Source organism: Mauremys reevesii, linkage group 7 (genome assembly GCF_016161935.1).
Source record: "Mauremys reevesii isolate NIE-2019 linkage group 7, ASM1616193v1, whole genome shotgun sequence".
NCBI lineage: Eukaryota > Metazoa > Chordata > Testudines > Geoemydidae > Mauremys > Mauremys reevesii.
This window is the reverse complement of record NC_052629.1, coordinates 69,941,953-69,962,199: the sequence shown is the minus strand read 5'-3', so window position 1 is coordinate 69,962,199 and position 20,247 is coordinate 69,941,953. Positions and strand designations below refer to the sequence as shown.

The following is a 20,247-nucleotide window of genomic DNA, read 5'->3' as shown; positions in this document are numbered from 1 at the left end:
TGTTCATTTACAGGACATTTATTACTCTGTAAAAAGTTCATTGGAGTCCCAGCCATTTATTCCTTATGTACATTGTCTATCCCCTGCAGCTCTGGGTTTCCTCTGAGTACAGAACACGCCGGCTCTGAGTCGCTCCCCGTTTCCAGTGGGATTTCTGCAATCAGCCCGGAGAATTTATAAAACTAGTTCAGAAAACAGGAAGAACTGAGATATGGTACATTCCAGCTGGCTGGCTCCGCTTCGGGAAGGGATGGCAGAGAAGGTACCGGCATCCACAGCGTAGGGGAGAAGCAAAGTGCAATGCTGCCAGGGCTTTGCTGAGCTGCTGGAGCTTTGGGGGCAGGGAAGGAGGGAAGCTGAGCACCCCAACACCCACGGTGGGACTTGACAGGCAGCAGCCAGCTCCTCTCTCAAGCTAAGGAGCATGCAGGCCCGATGGCTGGAGAAGAGAGCACCTGCGGCTGGAAATAGGAAGGGGCCAGTGTAGTATCTAGGCAGGAGGATGCTGTTTATTTCATGGGGAGTTGCTCCCCAAGAGCTGCTGTGGGAGAGGCATTGCTGGGGCTGCTTTCAGCTGCTGGCTTCCATCTAGTCCACCCAATAGCTAACAATGGTTGGATTCTCTCCCTCCTCCCAGAAAGGCCTCAGCGTGTCTCATTCAGACCCAGAGGGAGGGGGTAGAGTTGGTCTCACCAAGGGTGCCCACTCATGCCCTCTCGCCACTGGGCTGAGGGAACTTGGTGATACGCTGCAGTCCGGAGCCAGGAGAGCGCAGCCTGCACACCACGGCCAGCAAGCTCAGAGCCACGCTGAGGGGGCTGTATGTTTCTGGGGAGAGGAACGAAAGCCAAACTCCTGCTGCATGGGGATGCCCAGGGCCTGCAACAAGAACTAGTGCCGAGAACAGTGGACATGGAGGATGAACCAGCTGGACTGAATGATCAGAGGGGTCCCAGGAACCCAGGCCTCTCTGCTCCCACAGCACGGAGCGTCCCTCTTCACCTGCTAACAGCAGTGGCTTGGTCACAGGCTGCTAGGTAAAGGTGGCTGCCTGGCCCCTGAGATTGCAAAGGCAAGGAGGCGCTCAGTGGCACTGAGCTCCCCCTCCAAGGAAGGGAGCCAGTGACTCCAGAGCAGTAGCCATGAGAAGGGAGCAGAGGCCGACACGCTCCAGGGAGATTTTAGCAGCTGCCCTGCCAAGCACCCTGCTGCCCTTCTGCTCAAGCTACCGTCCTCTACAGCAAACGTGGCAACTACCAGGGAGGATCAAGCCGGTGTCCTCCACCTGCAGCACTTCCTCAGCAAGCCGTCCTTGAGCCCCCTCACTCTAGTTGACTTCAGAGGTTGTCATGGGATCGGTGGGCCGTGCAGTGGCCAGGAGGGGAACAGGGGAAGTGGCCTCAATCAGGGCAGGGTTGAGAATGATTGGCAGAGTCATAGGCGGCACTCCGACCTGCAGGGGGGAAGCGAGAGGCTGCAGGATCAGTGGTGACTGTGCCATATGAGGAGGTACATCTGTGACGGGGCTCATCTTCACCGATGCCACCGCAGACAGAGGGGAGCCAGAGGTGCCTCTGATGGCTGGGCCGGGGCCTGGGGCTCTCTCAGAGTCTGTGGAAGGAATGGAGAGAACAATCCTTTGTATTAAACCCTCTCCCGACTAACCCTGAGGCAAGCAGGGATCACGGAGCCTGCCCCCATGCCGGCCTCCCACCCACGCCCATTGGGGATCGTAGGGCCTTCCTCGCACCACCCTCCCCTGAGCGGGGATCACACGGCCGCCCATGGGCCAGCCTACCCCCAAGCCAAGCGGGGATAGCGGGGCTTGCCAAGGCCAGCCTCCCTGAGCCAAGCAGGGATCATGGGGCCTTCCCCTGGGGCCAGCCTCTACCCAAGCCGAGCAGGGATCGTGGTGCCTTCCCCCGAGCCACCCTCTCCAGTCCCAGTCGGACAGCCTGAGCAAAGACACAAGCCAGGCAGCTTGCGAGCACTCCCCCATCACTACAACCGCAGAGGGATGGAGGCCTAGGTTTGTCCAATTGAAAACTGAAGCCCACTCCACAGCTCAGAGCCTGCTCAGGAGACCCAGCCCCTGCAGACCCATCTGATTCAGGCTGAAAGTGGCTCCATTGAACCCAAGCCCAGCTGGACAATGTTGCTGGGGAGGGACAAGTGCTTGAGCCCACAGGAGACTCACCACTGGCACCCAGCTCAGAGGTCTTCTCCGAGGGTGCTGGGTGGGCAGCAGAAGCAGGCAGGGCAGGGGCCACTGGTTTCTGAGGATGTGGCTCTGCTGGCACACTGGGGACGGGTTCTAGATACATAAAACAAGCAGTGAGCCTGCAGCCCCCCATGAGCCATACTCCCCCCAACCCCACCATCCAGCCTCTCACCACAGTGCCCTACTCACAAGCCCCACCACCCCAAGCCTACGGGCTCACCAACAAATGCAAAAGGCATTCCCTCCATCCCAGGCTTTTGGGCTCACCAACATCCTGGCACTGGAGGAAGGCTCTCCCCCCTCCCCCCAGGAAGCAAAGATCTGGTCTACAAGGGCCTGGCCGTGATGGCAATTCCCCAGCCCTGCGTACCCTGGATGACTGTCTGTTTGAAGAGCTCATCACGCAGTCTGGGCAGGAAGCAATCTATCCGCTCCCAGGTGATCTCCCAGAGGTCCGAGTACCCTGTGCGTGAATCGGCACTATGGAATATTCCAGCTGTATCCATCACAAGCAGCATGTTCTTCAGAGACTCTGGGATGGCCTCTGGCTGCAAAGAGACACTCTTTAGAACAGAGCTGGGGCAACTCAGGGACAGAGAAATGGAGGCACAGAACAGCTGACGGAGGGTCTTGGAGCACGAGACCACAGGGGGAGATGGGACCAGGAGGGTTTCAGAGCAGGGGCGGGGAGAGGAGGGAGCCAGGAGTAAGAGCGGGAAGAGAAGGCACCATGAAGCCCAGAGAACAGGGGAAGCATTGTAGCACCCACTCAGTGCCATACCAGTAAGTCGCTGGAGCCTGCATGCATGTACTTGTCCATGAAGTCCAGGATCGTCAGCCACAGAGCAGCGAACGTTGTCAAGGAGAGCAGCGGGGAGAGATGCTGCAGGAACACCTAGAGTAGCAACCACCACCACAGTAAGGGACACGAGTTAAGAGGCAGCACCAAGCCACAGGGCTGCGACCCTCAGCTCTGGGACCAAACCCTCCATCCCAGAGCCCTTCCTTTTTCTGGCAGGTTCAGGAGAGGGATAGGCAGGAATCCAGCCACAGGGCTCTGAGGGCTCCGGAGGCAGTGTCCAGGACCTGATCTCCCCTCCTTTAGATCTCCAGCATATGCTGCTGCTCAGCTCTGACCCCCACACTTCCATGCCTTTGGGACCCACTTCCGCTGGGCCACGGGCCAAAAGCTGATCCAGGGTGTTATCACTGATCGCTGATCGCTCTGGAGGAGAGCGGAGTGTTAAGGTGCCTGTCTCCATCCTCTGTGAACAGGAATGTTTCTGAATGCTGGGATGAGGGGGACATGCTGCAGCCTGGCAGCAGGACACCCTCCTGGAAAGCAGGCACTGCACAGCAGCATTAAGTACAGCCTGTGCAGCTCAGGGAGGTGCCCATTGCCCAGGGCTAATGCCTGGCCAGATCACACACTGGCAGTCAACCTTCAAGCCCACGCCCACAACAGCAGAGTTGGGCAAAATCCAAGCACAACTTTTTAGCTAGACCCCAAGCAGAGAGTCGCCGAGCTGTCTGCCACAGAGCTCCGCACGCACAAACGGAACGAGGCGCATCCTTGCCTTGGAGAGCAGTGTCGAGGCTCTCATTCTCGTCTCCTCCATCCCACCAACGTCAGCTGGACTGACGTTCTCCAGCAGTTTGGTCAGCAGAGGGAACAGCACCTAGTGGATCAATGACATGAACATGCTGGGGATCACCACGGCAGAGGCGGTTGCTAACCTGGCCGGAGTGGCTGGCTCATGGCATTCTGGGGACTCTCACCCAGGCCAGCAAGCGCAGAGGCAGCTCAGGATATGAGAAGGACAGGGCTGCTTTCACACCTCAAAGAGGTTCGGCTGGGAGTCTGGACAAAGGGGTTTTCAGAGGGAGCCCAATCCCTCACTGTGAGTGGGCAGCTGCCTGGAACAGCTGCACTCCCATGCTAGCCACAGGGCATGGGAAGCCAGTGCCCTCAGCCCCTGGACGACTTGCTCCTTGACTCCCCCATACAGCATTGCTAAAGCCAATAGGAAGCCAGCCAACTCCAGCTACAGTTCCCAGAGGCAGCGCTCCCCTGCTCAAGTGCACAGCCCAGCTGGGAGGTTACCTTATTGAAGCAGGACTCCCACTCCAGAGCATCCAGCGCCTGAAGGTCATGCACAAGGAGAGCCCGCTGCAGGTAGGTGAGCGCCTGCATCCGCACCTGGCGCCGGGCATCACAGCACAGCCAGGCGATACCTGCACACGGGTGAGAGTCAGAATCTCATTTCCGCATCAAACATAGGGTGGTGTCACATCCTCCTCTGCCACCCCGTGGGCGAGTGTAAAAGCTCATTCTAATGCAGAGCAACACTTTGCTGTGCAATCTGGAGCCTTGGGTGAGAAGTGCTAGGGAAGGGCATATGCTGACCCTTCTTCACCCCCCGGAGAGAGGCTATCCAGCACCGAGGTCACAGATGGGGAACCTGAGGCCTAGAATGGTGAAGCGACAAGTCCAAAGTGAGCCAGTGGCAGCGATGCCAGGTTGGACTCGGCTCACTGCCCTGCTCGGAGCACTAAGTCACGTCTCTCTCCAGCCCCGTGGTGCTGGATGATGCTCAGCCCCGACCGTTCAGAACAGAAGTGCTGCTGCTCACTTAGTCACTGCGGCCCTTTCCCATGCTGCCCTGCAAGCTCATCTCAGCTGCCAGGCCCCTGGCCTGGGTGAAACAGGACGTTAGCCAGTGGGAGGTTACTGGTAGCAACAGCCATGTCAAAACAGCCAAGGAACAGGAGCAAACGCACTGATTTCTTCTCAAGCTGGGCCTGGACATCACTTGTCATACAGCTGCTGTCCAGTGTCCTTTTCCAGCTGGAGAGGACACGAGGAGCAGCCCTAGCTGAACTCTCCTCCTTCCCACCTCTGCAGGGCTCGGCCCTGTGTACCAGCCCCCACCCTGACACTGGAAATCTCCACCCCATCAGCACATGAAAACGGGGGGGGGGGGGGGGGGAAAGAGGGGGAAGGAAGAGACTTTACCCTGCAGCAAGGGGCACCAGCAGTTGGACCACAGTGTTTGAGAGTCTGCTTCGATTTTCTTCCCTGCAGCCTCCAGGTGGCGCTGCTCCTCTGCCCAGGAGCTGTAGATGGTGGCAGCTCGTGTGTGGAGGGTGTGCATGAGGTCCAGCAACTGCAATTAAAAGCATCCAAGTAAACAACACGCCAGGGATGCCGAGGGATGGGGGGGCAGGGAAAAACTTTAACCATGATTTCAGAGGCTACTTGGGCATCTGAAAACTCGGTGTTTTTTTTCCCAGATAACATCTTAGATACAGTGCTCCTGTCAGATAATATATAAAGAAAGAAAATTAAATAAATATTATACCCACTCAGCTCTAATACTAACATGTTCTGATATCTTGTGTCAATTCACTTAATGGACACTGGTTTGGTTTAAAATTTTATTTGGTACTAATTCTTGAATACAACAATTGAAACAACTGTAGAAAAATCCAGATTACTTTCTATCACGTTTTTGCAGTTCATCAAGCTTGGAACAGATCATTTAACTTTTGGAAACATCCTACTAGGGCCAGACCCCATGAGTTTATACTGCCTGGGGCTTTAGGGGTGTTACCCCACTACAAATAATAGACTAGAAACTGACTTTAAACAGGAGTGAAACTGACACTGTCAAGCCACTTTCATAGTATTGCCAACCCCAAAAGTTAATGAATCAGGCTCACCAAAAATCATGAGATTGGCTTTAAAAATAATGAGATTATGAATAAATAATACATTTGGTGTTTTTTATTTATATTCTGCTTTTTGAGCCTTTACAGTCAGTGCACTGGGGTCACATTTTGAAGCTTTCTCCACACCCACGAGGGCTAGAAACTTCACTTCTCTTTAAGAATGAAATCATCACGTATACACTTGACTCCAGGAGCTGGGGCTTTAAGGAAAACAATAATCATTATGAGACTCATGACAAAATCATGAGAGTTGGCAACACTGCCTTCTCTTTAGAGGCTAGTTACTTTCCAGAAGGGTCTTAAACACAAACACGACAGTGCTTGAGTTGCAGTTTTCACGGGAGAATATTTAAAACCAAACACCAAGAAAATTCCACATTTTAAAGCTGAGAAAAGAACCGAGACTTCTGAGGTATCTCAGGGCCAATGCAGGCAGGGAAGAAAAACAAACAGCACTGGAGTTCTGGGCAGCTCTTCCTCTTGAAAGAAAGTTGGAGGGTCAAATCTCCTAGACATTAATCAAGTAAAACTATTGCCCTCAGTGCCTCCACTCAGAGATATTAACATCACAGTGAACATAGATTACATGTGTGGTCAATAACTGTACACTTCATACTTAAATATCTGAGCCATCTTATCCAGAGTTACACATCATATATGCACTGGCTCAGGGACTACATTTTCCCCACTAGGTGCCTTTGAAAATCTGGCCTTTTGTCTGTGTCCTAGAGTGACTAGACAGCAAGTTTGAAAAATTGGAACAAGGGGTGGAGGGTAATAGGCACCTATACAAGACAAAGCCCCAAATATTGGGACGGTCCCTATAAAATTGGGACATCTGGTCACCCTAGTGTGTCCCTCAGTGCCCCATCTGTACGATAGGGATAACAGCACTGCTGTATCTTACCGAGGGGCTGTGATGTGAGGCAGTCATACTGCGGTGATGGGGCCACATAAGTACCACAGATATAGAGAAGTTCCCACTCTATCTGCTATCCCTTCCCTGGGTTTTGGCTCCTCCTTTTTACATACCCCCTCACATCTCCCTCTTTTCTGAATAAAAACGGGGAATCTGGTGGCACTTTAAAGACTAGCAGATTTAGTTGGGCAAAAGCTTTGTGGGTAAAAACCCATTTCTTTTTTACCCATGAAAGCTTATGCCCAAATAAATCTGTTAATCTTACAGTGCCACTAGACTCCTCGTTATTTTTGTGGATACAGACTAACACGCTACCTTCTCTGATCTTTTCTGAATGTAAACTTGGCTCAGAGGGCTTGGCTGTATTTCTTCTGAGTCCTCTGCTTTCTCTCTTCAACACCCCCCAGGGATTCCTGTTTTACAGGTTCATCTAAAGACTTCCAGATCCTTAATTTAATCACCAACCTTTCTTATCTTAATCACCCTGCCTCTGTTTGTAAACAAAACACGGACTCCCTGCCCCAAGGGCACAAGCTGCAAGAAGCACCTCTCCTCTGCAGAACTCACATTCCACACTAATTCTGTGAAGCTGAGAGGTCTGCCTGGGAACCCACCTCCTGTAGGGAACTCAGGGTGGGGCAAGACACTCCCGCCCTCCCTAATTGGCGCCCTTGCAACTTGCAGGACTCGAGTGCCCAAAGCAATGCTATGCCCTGCCTTCCCCTAAACCAGGGCTAAAGACTTCCACTCCTCACCCAGATTCGCCCACACCAGTGCGCAGTGTCACCTCCCCCTATGCCCCCCACCATACACAGAGCACGTCTGGGTCATGCAAGAGAGGGGGACAGACACACTGGCAGAGATGAGCCTGTCTTTAAGGGATGAGAGGAAGAAGCACTCCTCCGGGAGAAGGAGGGAGGATCAGGGGAAGGACTAGTGGGTCGCATGGGAAAGAATAGAGAGAGGGAGACAATTGCAGTCATGCTGACCAGGTACAGTCTGATCTTTTCTGCGTAAAGCCTGTAACAAGGCTATTGCTCAGGGACTAATGATTCAGTTACTGAACTCTACAGCATGACACCTAACTCCACCTCAGACACACCCCAGGGCTCACACATCCTTCATTCCTCTATCACAGACGTCCCTCACTATCTCATCACAAAATCCCCCCCATCCCAGTCACATTCTTCAGTGACCCCCACAGCTCCAGACACAGCCTTCACCCCTCTTCATTAAACCTCCCCACCCCCACATCTGCCTGTCTCCCCTCATCACATAGGCATCTCCTACACTCCCCTTAACACTACGACCAGACACATGCCTGCCCCCTAATTGAGCACTGATAGGGTGGGCAGCGGGGCCCCCAGATGGGAAAGGAAAGGAGGAAATCCTGGCTATACTTACGTCCTGACTAACCTGTAAAGACACAGTGTGGTAGCTGGCCGGAACACTCTCGTCATCGTCCTCGTCGCTGTGGGAGTGGCTCTGGTGCTGGCTCGAGGCCCGCGAGCGCCTCAGCGAGTTCTCTTTTGGCTTCTTCTTGAACCGGTTGGATTTACCGTCATACTTATGGCTCTTCGCCCGCTTCTCCTGGGACTTGTACCCTAGGGAGCACCAGGGGCCATAACATACTCCATCATACACACTGGGATCCTAATGCAGACTGGCCTGCAAGCCCCTCTCAATCTACATGCTAACAACCATCTGAAGCAAAGGGCCCAACCTCATGAGGTGCCGAGTGCCACCCAAGGTCTGTGAATCCTCAGAGCCTGTTGGAACCAAGCCCTCAGAGCCTGTTGGAACCAAGCCCCGGGAAGCAGCACCACCTGGCTGATGCTGCTCCTCTTTCTCCACATTGCAGTCACATGGTTCCCCTCACTGGCAGGAATGAGGGACAGGAAGGAGCTATGGAATGAGGTCAGCACTAGCTCACTACTCCAGCGCCCATGGCCGGACTGACCCCCATTGGGTGATCTGCCTGCTGCAGCCAGCCAAGCTTTAAAAGACCAAAGTGACAAGGCCTCCCCCGGCCTCCACCCCCACCTCTGAGAAAATCCCACAGCCGGTTGGCTCTCCTCTGGGGGTGCGCTCTGCTTGTCCCTTGCTCCTCTATGTGCTGTTGCTGGACGCACCCTAACCAAGCCCCACCTCACCTCCATTCAAACTCGCCTCTACAAAGATGCGGATGGTTTTGACGCAGAGCTCGAAGTTCTCTGGAGTGACATGAGCAGCATCTCGCACAATGAAGGACAGGGACTCCACGCACTTCATGAGAGATTTGGTGTCGTGTGGGCCCAGGTCCAGACCCACAGTCAGGCTATACTGGTTCACAAGAGGAGACGGACCCTGCCTGCTGAGCCCAGCTGTGGGTTTGGGGCTGTCAATATCGTCCTTGCCAACCTGCAATTCGGGGCAACAGCAGTGTGAGAGGATGCAGCCCGGTGTGCACAGCACAGCACACATGCGTCAGCCCATCCCCAAGGCCAGAGGCAGGCCCTTTTCTCTATCGCCAACAGGAGGTACTGCTGCTGGCAGGACCCATCTCCCCTCCTTTCCACACTTGTCTCCTCCCGTTCACCCCCTCTCCACCTTTGCCTCTCATCCCCCTTTCCTCCCCTCACCCCCCTTGCTCTGTTCTCCAGTCCCACTCCCTTCAGACCCCACCCCACCCTCCACCCAGAGCTGTCAGAGAACTGCACCCACTCACTACAGGGCATGCGTGAGCTAGATGCACATTGAGGAGGATGGGATCTGTAGGGCAGGGAGCTCAATGACAGCTGCACCCTGACTCCAGTGGATACGTGTCCAGCTGTGGTGCTTACAGCTGTCTCACTTCTGTACACTCTGCTGCTACAGGGGATTGAGCCTTAGCCTCAGGCAGCCCTCGCCTCACTCACCACCAGCCAGCCGCTGTTCACAACATCCACGTCAGTCACGGAGCGATGCATCTTGCCTTGCTTGCTGTGATCAGCATACACCTCAGAATCAGAGGTGTAGCCACGGTCCAGGCTGACATCACTTGGGTGGTAGGACAAGGAGATCTCACTGTCAGACTGCGCACCTTCAAGAAGAAATGCATAGAAGTGAGCCAAAGCCAGAGCTCCAGAGGATACAAGCCAAAAGAGGCTGCTCCATCCCCCAGCCCACCCTGCCAGCACCAGTGAACCCATCATCCTAGAGGACTGAGCCCGGCCCCTCTTCCCAGAGCCGCGCACCGCCATCTCCATCCCTGTGTGTGTGGCAAGCTGGGCTGCAGCGTCTGGTTCCACGTGTCCCCCCCCCCCCCCCCCCCCCGGGTGGGGTGAGGGAGGAGGGGTGTGTTGCTTTATTTTTTTTTTTTTTTTTTTTTTTTTTTCCTCCTCTCTCCTCTGGCTGGGGGGGGGTGTGTGTGTCAGATTGGGGGGGAGGGGGCCCGCCCCCTCCCCCCTCTCAGTTACTACTTACTTTCTTTGTTTCCCCTTTTCTTGGTTCTGCTGTCTCTGCTCATTTTCCATTTCCCACAGCCCCCCCTGAGCCTATGTCCTATGTCTGGCCCTGGGCCCTACCTGGCCCCCAGCCGGCCCTGGCCTTTTTTTTGTGATCAGAGAGAGATGTCTGTTTTTTTTTTTTTTTTCAACCCCAGTTCAGAGTCAAACCAACCAATAAAAAAAAAAAAAAAAAAAAAAACAAGTTAGAGGAGAACCTGGCCAGGCCTCATCTCCTCTTGCTTTTCCCCCCATGAGAGCAGCCATCAGAGCAGCACCCTCAGGGGAGAGAGAGAAAGACCAGATCTTTGTAACAGTTTATCCCTTCTGAGGGAACATGTGATTTATGCTGGGAACTCCCACAGGATTCCCCATGCTCCAGCTGGCTAACATGGCTGGGAACCTAGAAGGGGAGAAAGTCCAACGCTGAAGACTGGACAGATAAAGATGGAGCCCAGCCGGGGGTTCCCAAAACTGGCCTCCGGAATTGCATTTGCAAAATCTCTCTCTCACACACACGCACGCACGTGCCCCCCGCACCCATACTGCCTGCTGCATAGCCATACTGAACAGGCGATACATGCAGATCCAACCAAAAACATGGCCTGAACCGCTGAGCCCCATTTGCACTCATGGAAGTGCTTTCATTCCAGGCTCCTCAGCAGCGCTCTACTCCAGGGCGACAGATCAGAAACATCACATGGAAAAGGGAAGTTTGAGGAGAATTACTGCAGTTGCTATGGTGGGACAGGGCAGCACAGCCAATGTGTTGGAGAATTTCATGCACCAGACAGGGCCTCGGGGTCATTCACCCAGCCCCACCTCTGCACTAATCTCATGCTCTCCAGTAGCCAGCAGTGTACTTTAGCGTGCTGTGTCATAGGGGCTGCCTTCTCTCCACCTGGCATTCAGTTTGATATCACACATTCCCAGCTAAGCAATCCTTGCTGGGGGCAGCACTGAAGCCAATGGAATCACTTATTTATGGGCAACTGCTGGGTGTTCTCCAGCATCCCACATTTGCTACAATCTAGCCAGCAGGGAGGGAGGTAGAGCTTGTACCACAAAATGCATTCGGACATTCAGGGCCAAGACTCATGGCAGAAGAGCTTATGGTCTGTAACATTGCCACTGGGTCTTGTTGTGTGCTTGTGCCACCAACAGATAGCAGTGCTAGAAGAGACTGTAGCAAACAATCCTGGGCTGGGCCCTGGAGAAGCCAAGATGAAAGGCCCACCAGCCCTGTCTCCAGCTAGGAGTCTATGGCAGCAGGACTTGCCAAACCAGCAGGCATAATGCCCCAGGACCTCGCAAGTAAGAGCTGGGGAGAGGAAGGAGGCCCTGCATTGTAGCCTCTGACAATGAGAAGGCACATCATCAATCATTTTGCCATGTGCAGGGGGAGAGAGGGAGTTGGATTGGATTTGCCCACGCTCTCAACTGGATTGCTCTCACGTGATTGGTAAGTATCAAGGTGAGACAGTGGGGGACTGGTGAGCAGGTTTTGTATGAGTGGCCAGTGCCCTATCTATGCCCAAATGGATTCAGAATCACAAATGTTTGATTGCAGTTTCCCAGCACACTGCTCTTAAAACAGCCATAGATGAGCCAGTCTCTTCACTTCCTTGCTGTCTCCCCCTGTAAGAGCATCTAGTAAGATGTGGACAATAGCTCAGTTTATATTACACCCCCGAAGAGGGGGATTAATCTGTACTGCCCAGGACAAGACCCCCCTCCCTTTCTCGGAACACAGCAGTCTCTCGCAGCAGCTGTGCAATCTCAGCTTCCCTTCCATTGTTCCCTCTGGTGCACGGGCTACTGCTCCAGGAGGAGATGGCAGAGCAGAGAAAGGGACAAATCATGAGTAGGAGTGAACAGCAGGTGCTGGCTTTTAATCTTGCTAATGTAGTTTAATATCAGCTTTGTTTTCCTGCAGTCCCCTTTGCTAATTGAAAAGCCCGGGGAAGCAGCTGCTTATCTGGCAAGCAGGCATCAGATTTCCTAGCAGCAGCCCTCTGTCTTACCTGTGTCGTTATCTGCCCTTGCTGTAACCTGCAGGGCTGGGGGCGGTTTCACCCCTGACCCGATACACTCCAGGAGGGTGAAGAGTGTGTACCAGTCATCCCCGGAGTGGATGTTGGCAGCATTGGTCTTCAGGAGCTCGTGGAGGCCATAGGCAACCTGGTGGCTAACTCTGGACAGCACGCTGGGCTTCATCATTAGCAGGATACGGAGTGAGAGGAGAACCTGGCCAGGGAAGGTGGCAGTGAGTGCTCACGGCTAGCGCTACATCCAGTCCCATTTCTTACCAGTCCTCCTCTCCCAGTTACTTAGAGCTAAAGGCTGCAGCTTCTCAGCAGAGTTGCGTGCACTGCAAAGCACTGTGAGATTAACCGAGCCCCCTTCTCGCTGCTGTGCAGTAGTCACATACAGTGTGCTTAGGCCAGGCCCCTTAGTCCCTGGTGGTTGGCAGCAGACAATTTCTGTGAGCTGGAACCCGCTGTAGCAGGAGGTCAGCAAAGCAGCACAAGCAGGGACAAGGCCATTCAATGTGGTGTGTAAAGAGTATAAAACTCCCCATCACCCAGGCAGTGTGTTAGTACAGAGTGGCTACAAGCCCAGGGGATTGGAAGGGTGTCCCTTCAGGCACATAAGCTTCACACACAAACTTGGGTGAAAGCATTTTAATCACCACTGTTCCACACACCACCTTCAACCCCTAGAACTGAAAGGATGGAGAAAACCATCCGTCTGCAGTTCAGTCTGTTCACTTGTCAAATGTGCTCTCAGATGCAAGTGCCCCACAGGGTGTGAATCTGCCAAGACCTGACACTACTTTTAACTGACTAGGCTTTAAGCAGACGTGGTCCCTTTGGCTATGAGATTCCCCTCTCCCAGACCAGGTCCACCTACCCTCCTTCTCCATGACAAAGGGCATGTTCAGATGCCTTTGGGGGATGGGTCTCTCTCTTGCTAAGGGCCCTCGTAGGGGAATTCTTCTTCCTCATCTTCATTGCTCTGAACCCATCAGACCAGACTCCATGGCTTTTGCCTTTTAGCTGTAACTCTCCCATTCTTAGCAATTCAAACAGCTTCCAAAGTGCCCTGAAGTCGGCAGCAGGGCACCAAATCCCAAGACAAGTGAACAGGTGATGCCATGCTAGGATGACTAACAGCGGCAACAGATTCCTCATGGGCTGGTGAGTGTAGACACAAAACCCAGTGCACCGACCTCCACCACCCCCTTTACCTGGGCACTGATCTCCTCCCGGCGCAGGAGCCGAATGGCCAGCCTGAGCAGCCCTACCACCGCTCTTTCCACCAGGAAGCAGAACTCCAGAGCATGGACACACAGGTGATAGAGGTGGTCTCGTACTGCCTGCCAGACACATCCCACACGATCCCTAGCCAACACAGCAACAGGAGAAAGGGCAGGGTGAAGGGAGATGAACAGCAGGGCTGAGCGGCTGCTCTCAGAGACCTCGCAGGCCTGGTATCTCACTGCTTCAACCGGATGCTCCAGAAGAGTTACCAACAGCACATCTATGGGAGCTCATTGCTTCATTATTCACAAGCCACCAGGTGAGGGAGGGCACCCTAAACTCAGCTTCCTTGGAACCTCCTGGCCCCTTTGCTCATTTTGCAAACCCCTTCCTCACCTCAAGTGTGCCAGACGCATGGGGGCTCCACCAGCCCCACCGGCCAGCCCTCCCATATTTAGCAGGAGATCTTTGCAACAGGCCACCCACCTCACCATCAAGGCGATGTGGGGGAAGGGTAATTCTTGATCATAAGACTTGGCACTGTGGCTACATTATCCCGCCACCGCTACTCTAGGAGTCAGGTCTCCCCAACCTCCCCATACCTAGCTGGGGCAGATACCATTTTAGTTTCCATGTCCTCTAGGTCTCCCTGTAGTAAGCAGAGATTCACAGGGGATGGCCCCTTTGTTTACAGGTACAGCTGGCAAACCAAGCCCATAAGGAACTGAGCCCCTGGACCTACATATCAGCTAGTCACTGCTGGAGCAGTTCTGGAGACTGCGTTTGAAAGAAGGTATTGGTATACAGCTCAAAGAATCACCTATTCTCCAGCACGATCCTCAGCAGCATCTCCAAGCAGAAGGCAGCGTCTTCCTCATCATATGTCTCCTCATCAGGAGTCACGGAGATCAAAGCCTGAAAGAGCCAAAGATCATCAGTACCCATCATCACCTCTACATGCAGTAGAAACCCTCCCAGAGGGACCAGCTTGTGCATTCCCCCAGTCACACAGCACTTCGCAGCTTCTGCAACTGGATCAGCCACTTGGCAGAGCAGAGCCGCCAGATTCTTTTTCTGATGCGCTAACTAATGTTCAACTACACCTCTACCTCGATATAACACTGTCCTTGGGAGCCAAAAAAAATCTTATCACGTTATAGGTGAAACCACATTATATCAAACTTGCTTTGATCCTCTGGAGTGCGCGGTGCCCCCCACCAGAGCACTGCTTTACCGCGTTATATCCAAATTTGTGTTATATCGGGTCGCGTTATATCGGGGTAGAGGTGTACCAGGCATTCAGGCATGCAGCTTGCCAAGGGAGGGCAAAAGGGAAGGCCCCAGGGCTCCTAGGCACAGCTAGCAGAGGCTTGAGAACTTGCATGAGTCCCACAGTGATCCTTTAAGAAGCTATACAACAAATTAACACCTGGCTCTGCTCTTAAGGAAGTCCTGGACCTAATTTCCCATCCCAGAGACAGTGAGAAACCTTGAGCCAAAAGCTGAACTGAGTGCTGTTCTTAAAGTACTCCTAGATAAGTCTTCTGTAGAAGGACCTGCCAGGGAAATATTCCACTGCAGTATGTGATACATGGCTGTAATTACAGCGTACGCTCCTGACCACTATCCTCCAGCTCTACAACCTGCCTGCGATGCCTCTCACCTTCATGAGCTCCTGGAGGGACTCCAGCTGGAGGAACTTGCTTTCAGTGATCAGCTTCTCGGGGTCACATTGCTGCAAAGAAGAGAAGGGAAAGGGAGAGTGCTGTGAGCAGGGACACAACCTGAAGAAACGCAGCTCATGCAGGTCTGCACACACACAATAGATTGGAGAGGCCCATTTCAAGCCCATTTCTAGTAACTCAGTCCCCGTCCAACCAATACGCATCTCTAGAAGCCGTTCCTCCTAAAGAACCTGGCCTCCACTGGGCAGATTTTAGGGGAGAGAACAAGTCACCTTCTGACTGTCACATCAAGGAAAATCTGTATTTGTTACAAATCTATTCTCAGCTTGTGCTTAGTTATGGGACTCTAAACTAGAGGGCACATCTCAGCTCCCTGTGGGAAAGCACCTGCATTTTTATGGACTTATGGAACGTGGCTCCCCATGGGCGAGCGTTGTTAGACCTGTACGGAGTACACTACAGCTCCCTACAGCTTTGAATATGCAGGTATTCTTCAGGGTCTGTTAGGTCCCTGAAGTTTTCAAGTCCTCTGGGATCCTGGCTCCATCTAAATGGTCAACACTCCTCCACAGGAAGCGGGTACTTAAGAGTTACAGCCCCACTTCCCATTATCTGTAAAGATCTGTCCTCTCATACACACTGTGCTCAATGCATTGCACTCTGCGCCAGATTCTTTTCAGTCCTGTGCATTACCTTTATGCACTCCAGAGCCATTCGCTTTGCCTCCTGGTTCTCTGTAGATGGCCCCCTCATGCCAGATTGTTCTGTACCACTGAGTGTGAGCCAGCTAACAAAGCTCAGCACTGTGGATTCACCGCTGCAAACAGAACACACATACATCAACCACACAACAAGAAACCATGCATGTTCCCTAGCACCCACGAGGGACTCGCTGGGCTACATCTCCCTGTGCCACTCACCGGTTAGATGGGGTCTCTTCCCGCTGCAGAGAGATCTTGCCATTGGGATCCACAAAGTCTTCAACCTGGAAGTCAGACCAGAGTGCATGTTCACCTCTTTCAGCTCCGTCTTCTTCACATCCCCTAATCAATTTTCCACTCTACCTTCCCATTCCTGAAAGTCTACACTATCTGATCTATACACAGCAAACACCTCGGCCCCTACATACAGACACTGTAACCAAACCTGCAACCCCACAGGCAATACCACAGAATCGGGCCTTGTTGCAGTCCTCACACTATTGTATTTCCCCATACAGACATGTCTTGTCATTTATTTTAGCAGATATCACAGTTGGAATTCATCAAATTCAGTTAAAAAAAAAAACAATCTGCCAATTTGAGAAGCAGGAGCCCACAGGTCACTACTGTGCTAACCTTTCAAGGGCTGTCTTGCTCTATATATGCACTGCTAAAGCCATGTCTTTCCAAGTGGGCTCTCCTCCCCTTTGAACTGGGGCTCTGCAAAGCTGGGCTCCTCACTTGCCCTGTCTTGAATTAGCCAGGAGCTGGTTGTCATTACCTCCACCATGGCCTTGGGCAGCAGCTCTGCTCGGAAAAGCTGCAGCATGGCTTCCATGATGTTTTTCCAGCCCTCCCGCAGAATGTCGCCATGGCGATGTGCCAAGTGAAACACGGTCTTTGCTGCGATGTGGGCCTTGGGATTACTTCCAAAAACACTGGGCAGATTCTCGATAGACTGCAAGAGAGAAGAGTGGGTGGCGGTCTGTCAGCAAGACACATTTCCCTTTCAACACAACCCAGGACAGTGCATCGTGGACCCTGCTATGGGACAGATGATATTTCTAAGAAAGGCTATGGGTAAACTACAGCTAGCACTCAATTTTGGGGAAGGCTGGGATCAGCTGGCTTCTCTGACCCTTGCTGAAACATCGAGGGAAGACAGATGCGCCTTTGTAGCACTTCAGTGACAACACTACTATGCTGACAGGAGGGGTTTTCCCGTTGGCATAGGTACTCCACCTACCTGAGAGGCGGTAGCTAGGTCAACGGGAGAATTCTGGGTTAGATTGATTTAACGATGTGTGGATTTTTCACATCCCTGAGCAACAAAGTTATACTAACCTAATTTCCTAGGGTAGACTTGACTTAAGACTTTGCACTACAGTAACTCATTCCAGGATCACAACGCTCTTTACTAATACTTCATTCAGCATCACAACTCCCCTGAGAGGCAGAAATTAACTTCTCTGTACCTCAGTTTTCCTCACCACCCTGGTCTACATCAGGAAATTAGGTTGGTATAATTACATCATTAGGAGAAGCAGCAAAGAATCCTGTGGCACCTTATAGACTAACAGACGTTTTGCAGCATGAGCTTTCGTGGGTGAATACCCACTTCTTCGGATGCAAGCAGTGGCCACTGCTTACATCCAAAGAAGTGGGTATTCACCCACGAAAGCTCATGCTGCAAAACGTCTGTTAGTCTATAAGGTGCCACAGGATTCTTTGCTGCTTCTACAGAACCAGACTAACACGGCTACCCCTCTGATACTTGACATCATTAGGAGAGTGAAAAATCCACCTCCCTGAATGACAGTTAAACCAATCTAACCCACAGTGTAGACAGCACTAGGTCGGTGGGAGAATTCTCCTGTAGACCCAGCTACTTCTCAGGGAGGTGGAGTATCTATGCTGATGGGAGAACCTTTCCCAGCAGCATAGGTAGTACCTGCACTGATGCTCTACAGAGGCACTGCTGCAGCATTTTAAGTCTAGACAAACCCTAAGTAACATGAGTATATAAGTGACTTGCTTAAGGGCACAGTTATTCCCACCCAGTCAATGGCAGGGCTGGGAACAGAACCATGAGTCCTGATCTGAAGTCCCCTGTGCTAATTACTAGATCACAGTCCCTTCATAAAGGCAACCTGTCCAACAGACCCACAGCTTACCAACACAAAGTGTGTTATGCCATTCCATCAAACTGACCACATGCTGCAAAACTGAGTCGCTCAGTAAAGCAATATAGCAACCATATGAATAAGGGTCAGAACTACTATGTCCAATGTTTTCGGGGAGCCCACCAACCTCTCAAGAGGAGGATCACTATGCCAAGAAATAGTCCGTGTAAGTAAGGAACAGAAAAGCCAATAACTCTACTCTACTCCCAAGGCTAATTGAAAAGGGGTGAGAAAGATTGGACCAGTCAGAAGTGTGGCTCTTCAGATCTCATACTTGAAGCCCAGAAAACATGTGTCCCATTCTGTTATCCCATTGCCTCTGACAGAGGTCCAACTGCAAAACTACTTGCTTTGGCAGGGACTGCTGTCAGTGCTAGTGACAAGAGCTGTATTGCATGAGTGGGCTCTATGCGGCAAGCTTGGCAGGAAAGTTTCAGCTGCCTTTGTTCCATTTCCAGTGCTAGCCCCCATGTTATTATGACAGAACCATAGGAACAAACATCAGTGAGCTCTCACATCAAAATATGAAATTCAATATCCCTTGGCTTCCTCTGTGCACTGACCAGCCACATCCAACTCATCCCAACAGACAGCAACTCCAGAACACCCAGTGGGTGAGTGTCTAACTGCAGAGAAAGGCAAAAAGAATGAGACTACTGAATCCACTGGAGAGCAAGGTGATCTTGCTTACAACCAGCTGATTCCTTGCAGAGACCTCTTCCATCTCCTCTCTCACAACTGATCTCCAATATGGCAACATCTTGCAATTGCAGTGCCTCAGAAAAGATACCTGATCAATAAAATGTTTGCCTAGGGAAGTGGCTAACAGCTAACCTAAACTAAAATAGTCTCTCCTTACTTTTTCACTGTTGCTCTTAGTCATCTTCTCAACCCCTTGAAACACTGCCTTCCCCTCCACTATATTACCTCTCAAATATCTGTGGTCCCCAGGCTGTATGGAAATTTAGGGCTGCAGAATGTAATTAGTACAACTGGAATACAGCTAAGGATAAGACCCTATTTCTTGTGGAAGAGCTAGTGGCATTTTTCAGGACTAGAAGTCCTTGATTTTACATCTCCCACCAAAAGATACACTTGCTAAACTGCAACAGAACTCAGGTTGCAGCGCGCCAAATTCCAGTCTCACATTTGAATGGGATGCAGCAAGCAATTGTTGAAGCCTTGCAGGGCTTAGTCTAGTAGTTTGGTACAGTGCTCTAAAAGGTTGGGATCAGCAGATTTACACAGTTCAACAGTTTGATGGCATACACTCTCCTGCTTGCATTATCTACTGGCACTCTCCAAGCACTCCAGATCAGGACTATCAAGTGTTTCATCTTTATAGTCCTGATCTGTAGAAAAGGATGGAATCTAGAACACCCACTAATCTGATTTTATCTGCCTCTCTTTATAACCAAACTGGTAGGGTTTAATTGTTGCCATGCCACAATGCAAGTGCCCCCAAACACACAACGCAATGCTTGCACCCTTCTTCTCCTTCCCTCTGTTTCTTGAAGAAGAAGAAGAAAAAAAAGAAAATCCTCCAGCAACCCAGACTCATTTATCCGACCACGTTTCTGTAACATCAGACAATAGAGAGAGAGAGAGAGAGAGAGAGAGTGTGTGTGTACACACACGTACTCTAGGAACATCTTCAAATTCCTGCTCTATTATTTCCTAATCATATGTCTAAACTGCACATGCTTTACAGCAGGGTGGAGTATATACACCACTCCAGCACAGGTATAAACACCAATGCAGACAGTGAGACTCTGCTTAGGCGAGTATAGACACACCAGAACCTTATGACAGGTACCTCACATGGCTCTCTACAAGCCCAAGCAATGTCTTGTCTGTCTACATTGCTATTTTTAGCAGTGTAGTGTCCCGCTGTCTTCCTGCTGCCTGAGCTTTTCTCCACCTCAGGGAAAGACTCCCGCAGAGAGGAAAGGTTCTGGCAGAGGGAAGGCAGCAGGTAAAGGCTCCGGCAACACTCCGCTGCTGGAGCCTTTCACTGCCACAGTTCCACACTGCCAGAGCCCTTCACTGATGCATGTAGATACATGCTGCAGTGTGGAT

The 20,247-nt window shown here is 51.9% G+C and overlaps 1 protein-coding gene across 7 annotated transcripts in view; it reads right to left on the bottom strand.

Annotated features, from left to right (window-relative positions):
- GBF1 (golgi brefeldin A resistant guanine nucleotide exchange factor 1) overlaps positions 1-20,247 on the bottom strand; it is a 170,888-nt gene continuing 150,641 nt past the window's right edge. For 5 of the 7 annotated variants that reach the window (XM_039547186.1, XM_039547187.1, XM_039547189.1 and 2 more), the window contains 17 exons: positions 16,767-16,943; positions 16,205-16,269; positions 15,978-16,101; positions 15,263-15,334; positions 14,420-14,514; positions 13,587-13,740; positions 12,361-12,583; positions 9,770-9,933; positions 9,026-9,272; positions 8,277-8,476; positions 5,238-5,388; positions 4,326-4,456; positions 3,799-3,900; positions 3,003-3,116; positions 2,592-2,769; positions 2,198-2,314; positions 1-1,611 (listed from right to left, as the gene is read on the bottom strand). In XM_039547186.1, coding sequence (XP_039403120.1) covers positions 1,328-1,611; positions 2,198-2,314; positions 2,592-2,769; positions 3,003-3,116; positions 3,799-3,900; positions 4,326-4,456; positions 5,238-5,388; positions 8,277-8,476; positions 9,026-9,272; positions 9,770-9,933; positions 12,361-12,583; positions 13,587-13,740; positions 14,420-14,514; positions 15,263-15,334; positions 15,978-16,101; positions 16,205-16,269; positions 16,767-16,943 — 2,598 coding nt within the window. In that variant the 3' untranslated portion in view covers positions 1-1,327. The remainder of the gene's footprint in view (positions 1,612-2,197; positions 2,315-2,591; positions 2,770-3,002; positions 3,117-3,798; positions 3,901-4,325; positions 4,457-5,237; positions 5,389-8,276; positions 8,477-9,025; positions 9,273-9,769; positions 9,934-12,360; positions 12,584-13,586; positions 13,741-14,419; positions 14,515-15,262; positions 15,335-15,977; positions 16,102-16,204; positions 16,270-16,766; positions 16,944-20,247) is intronic. The other 2 variants (XM_039547188.1, XM_039547192.1) reach the window with 1 other exon arrangement.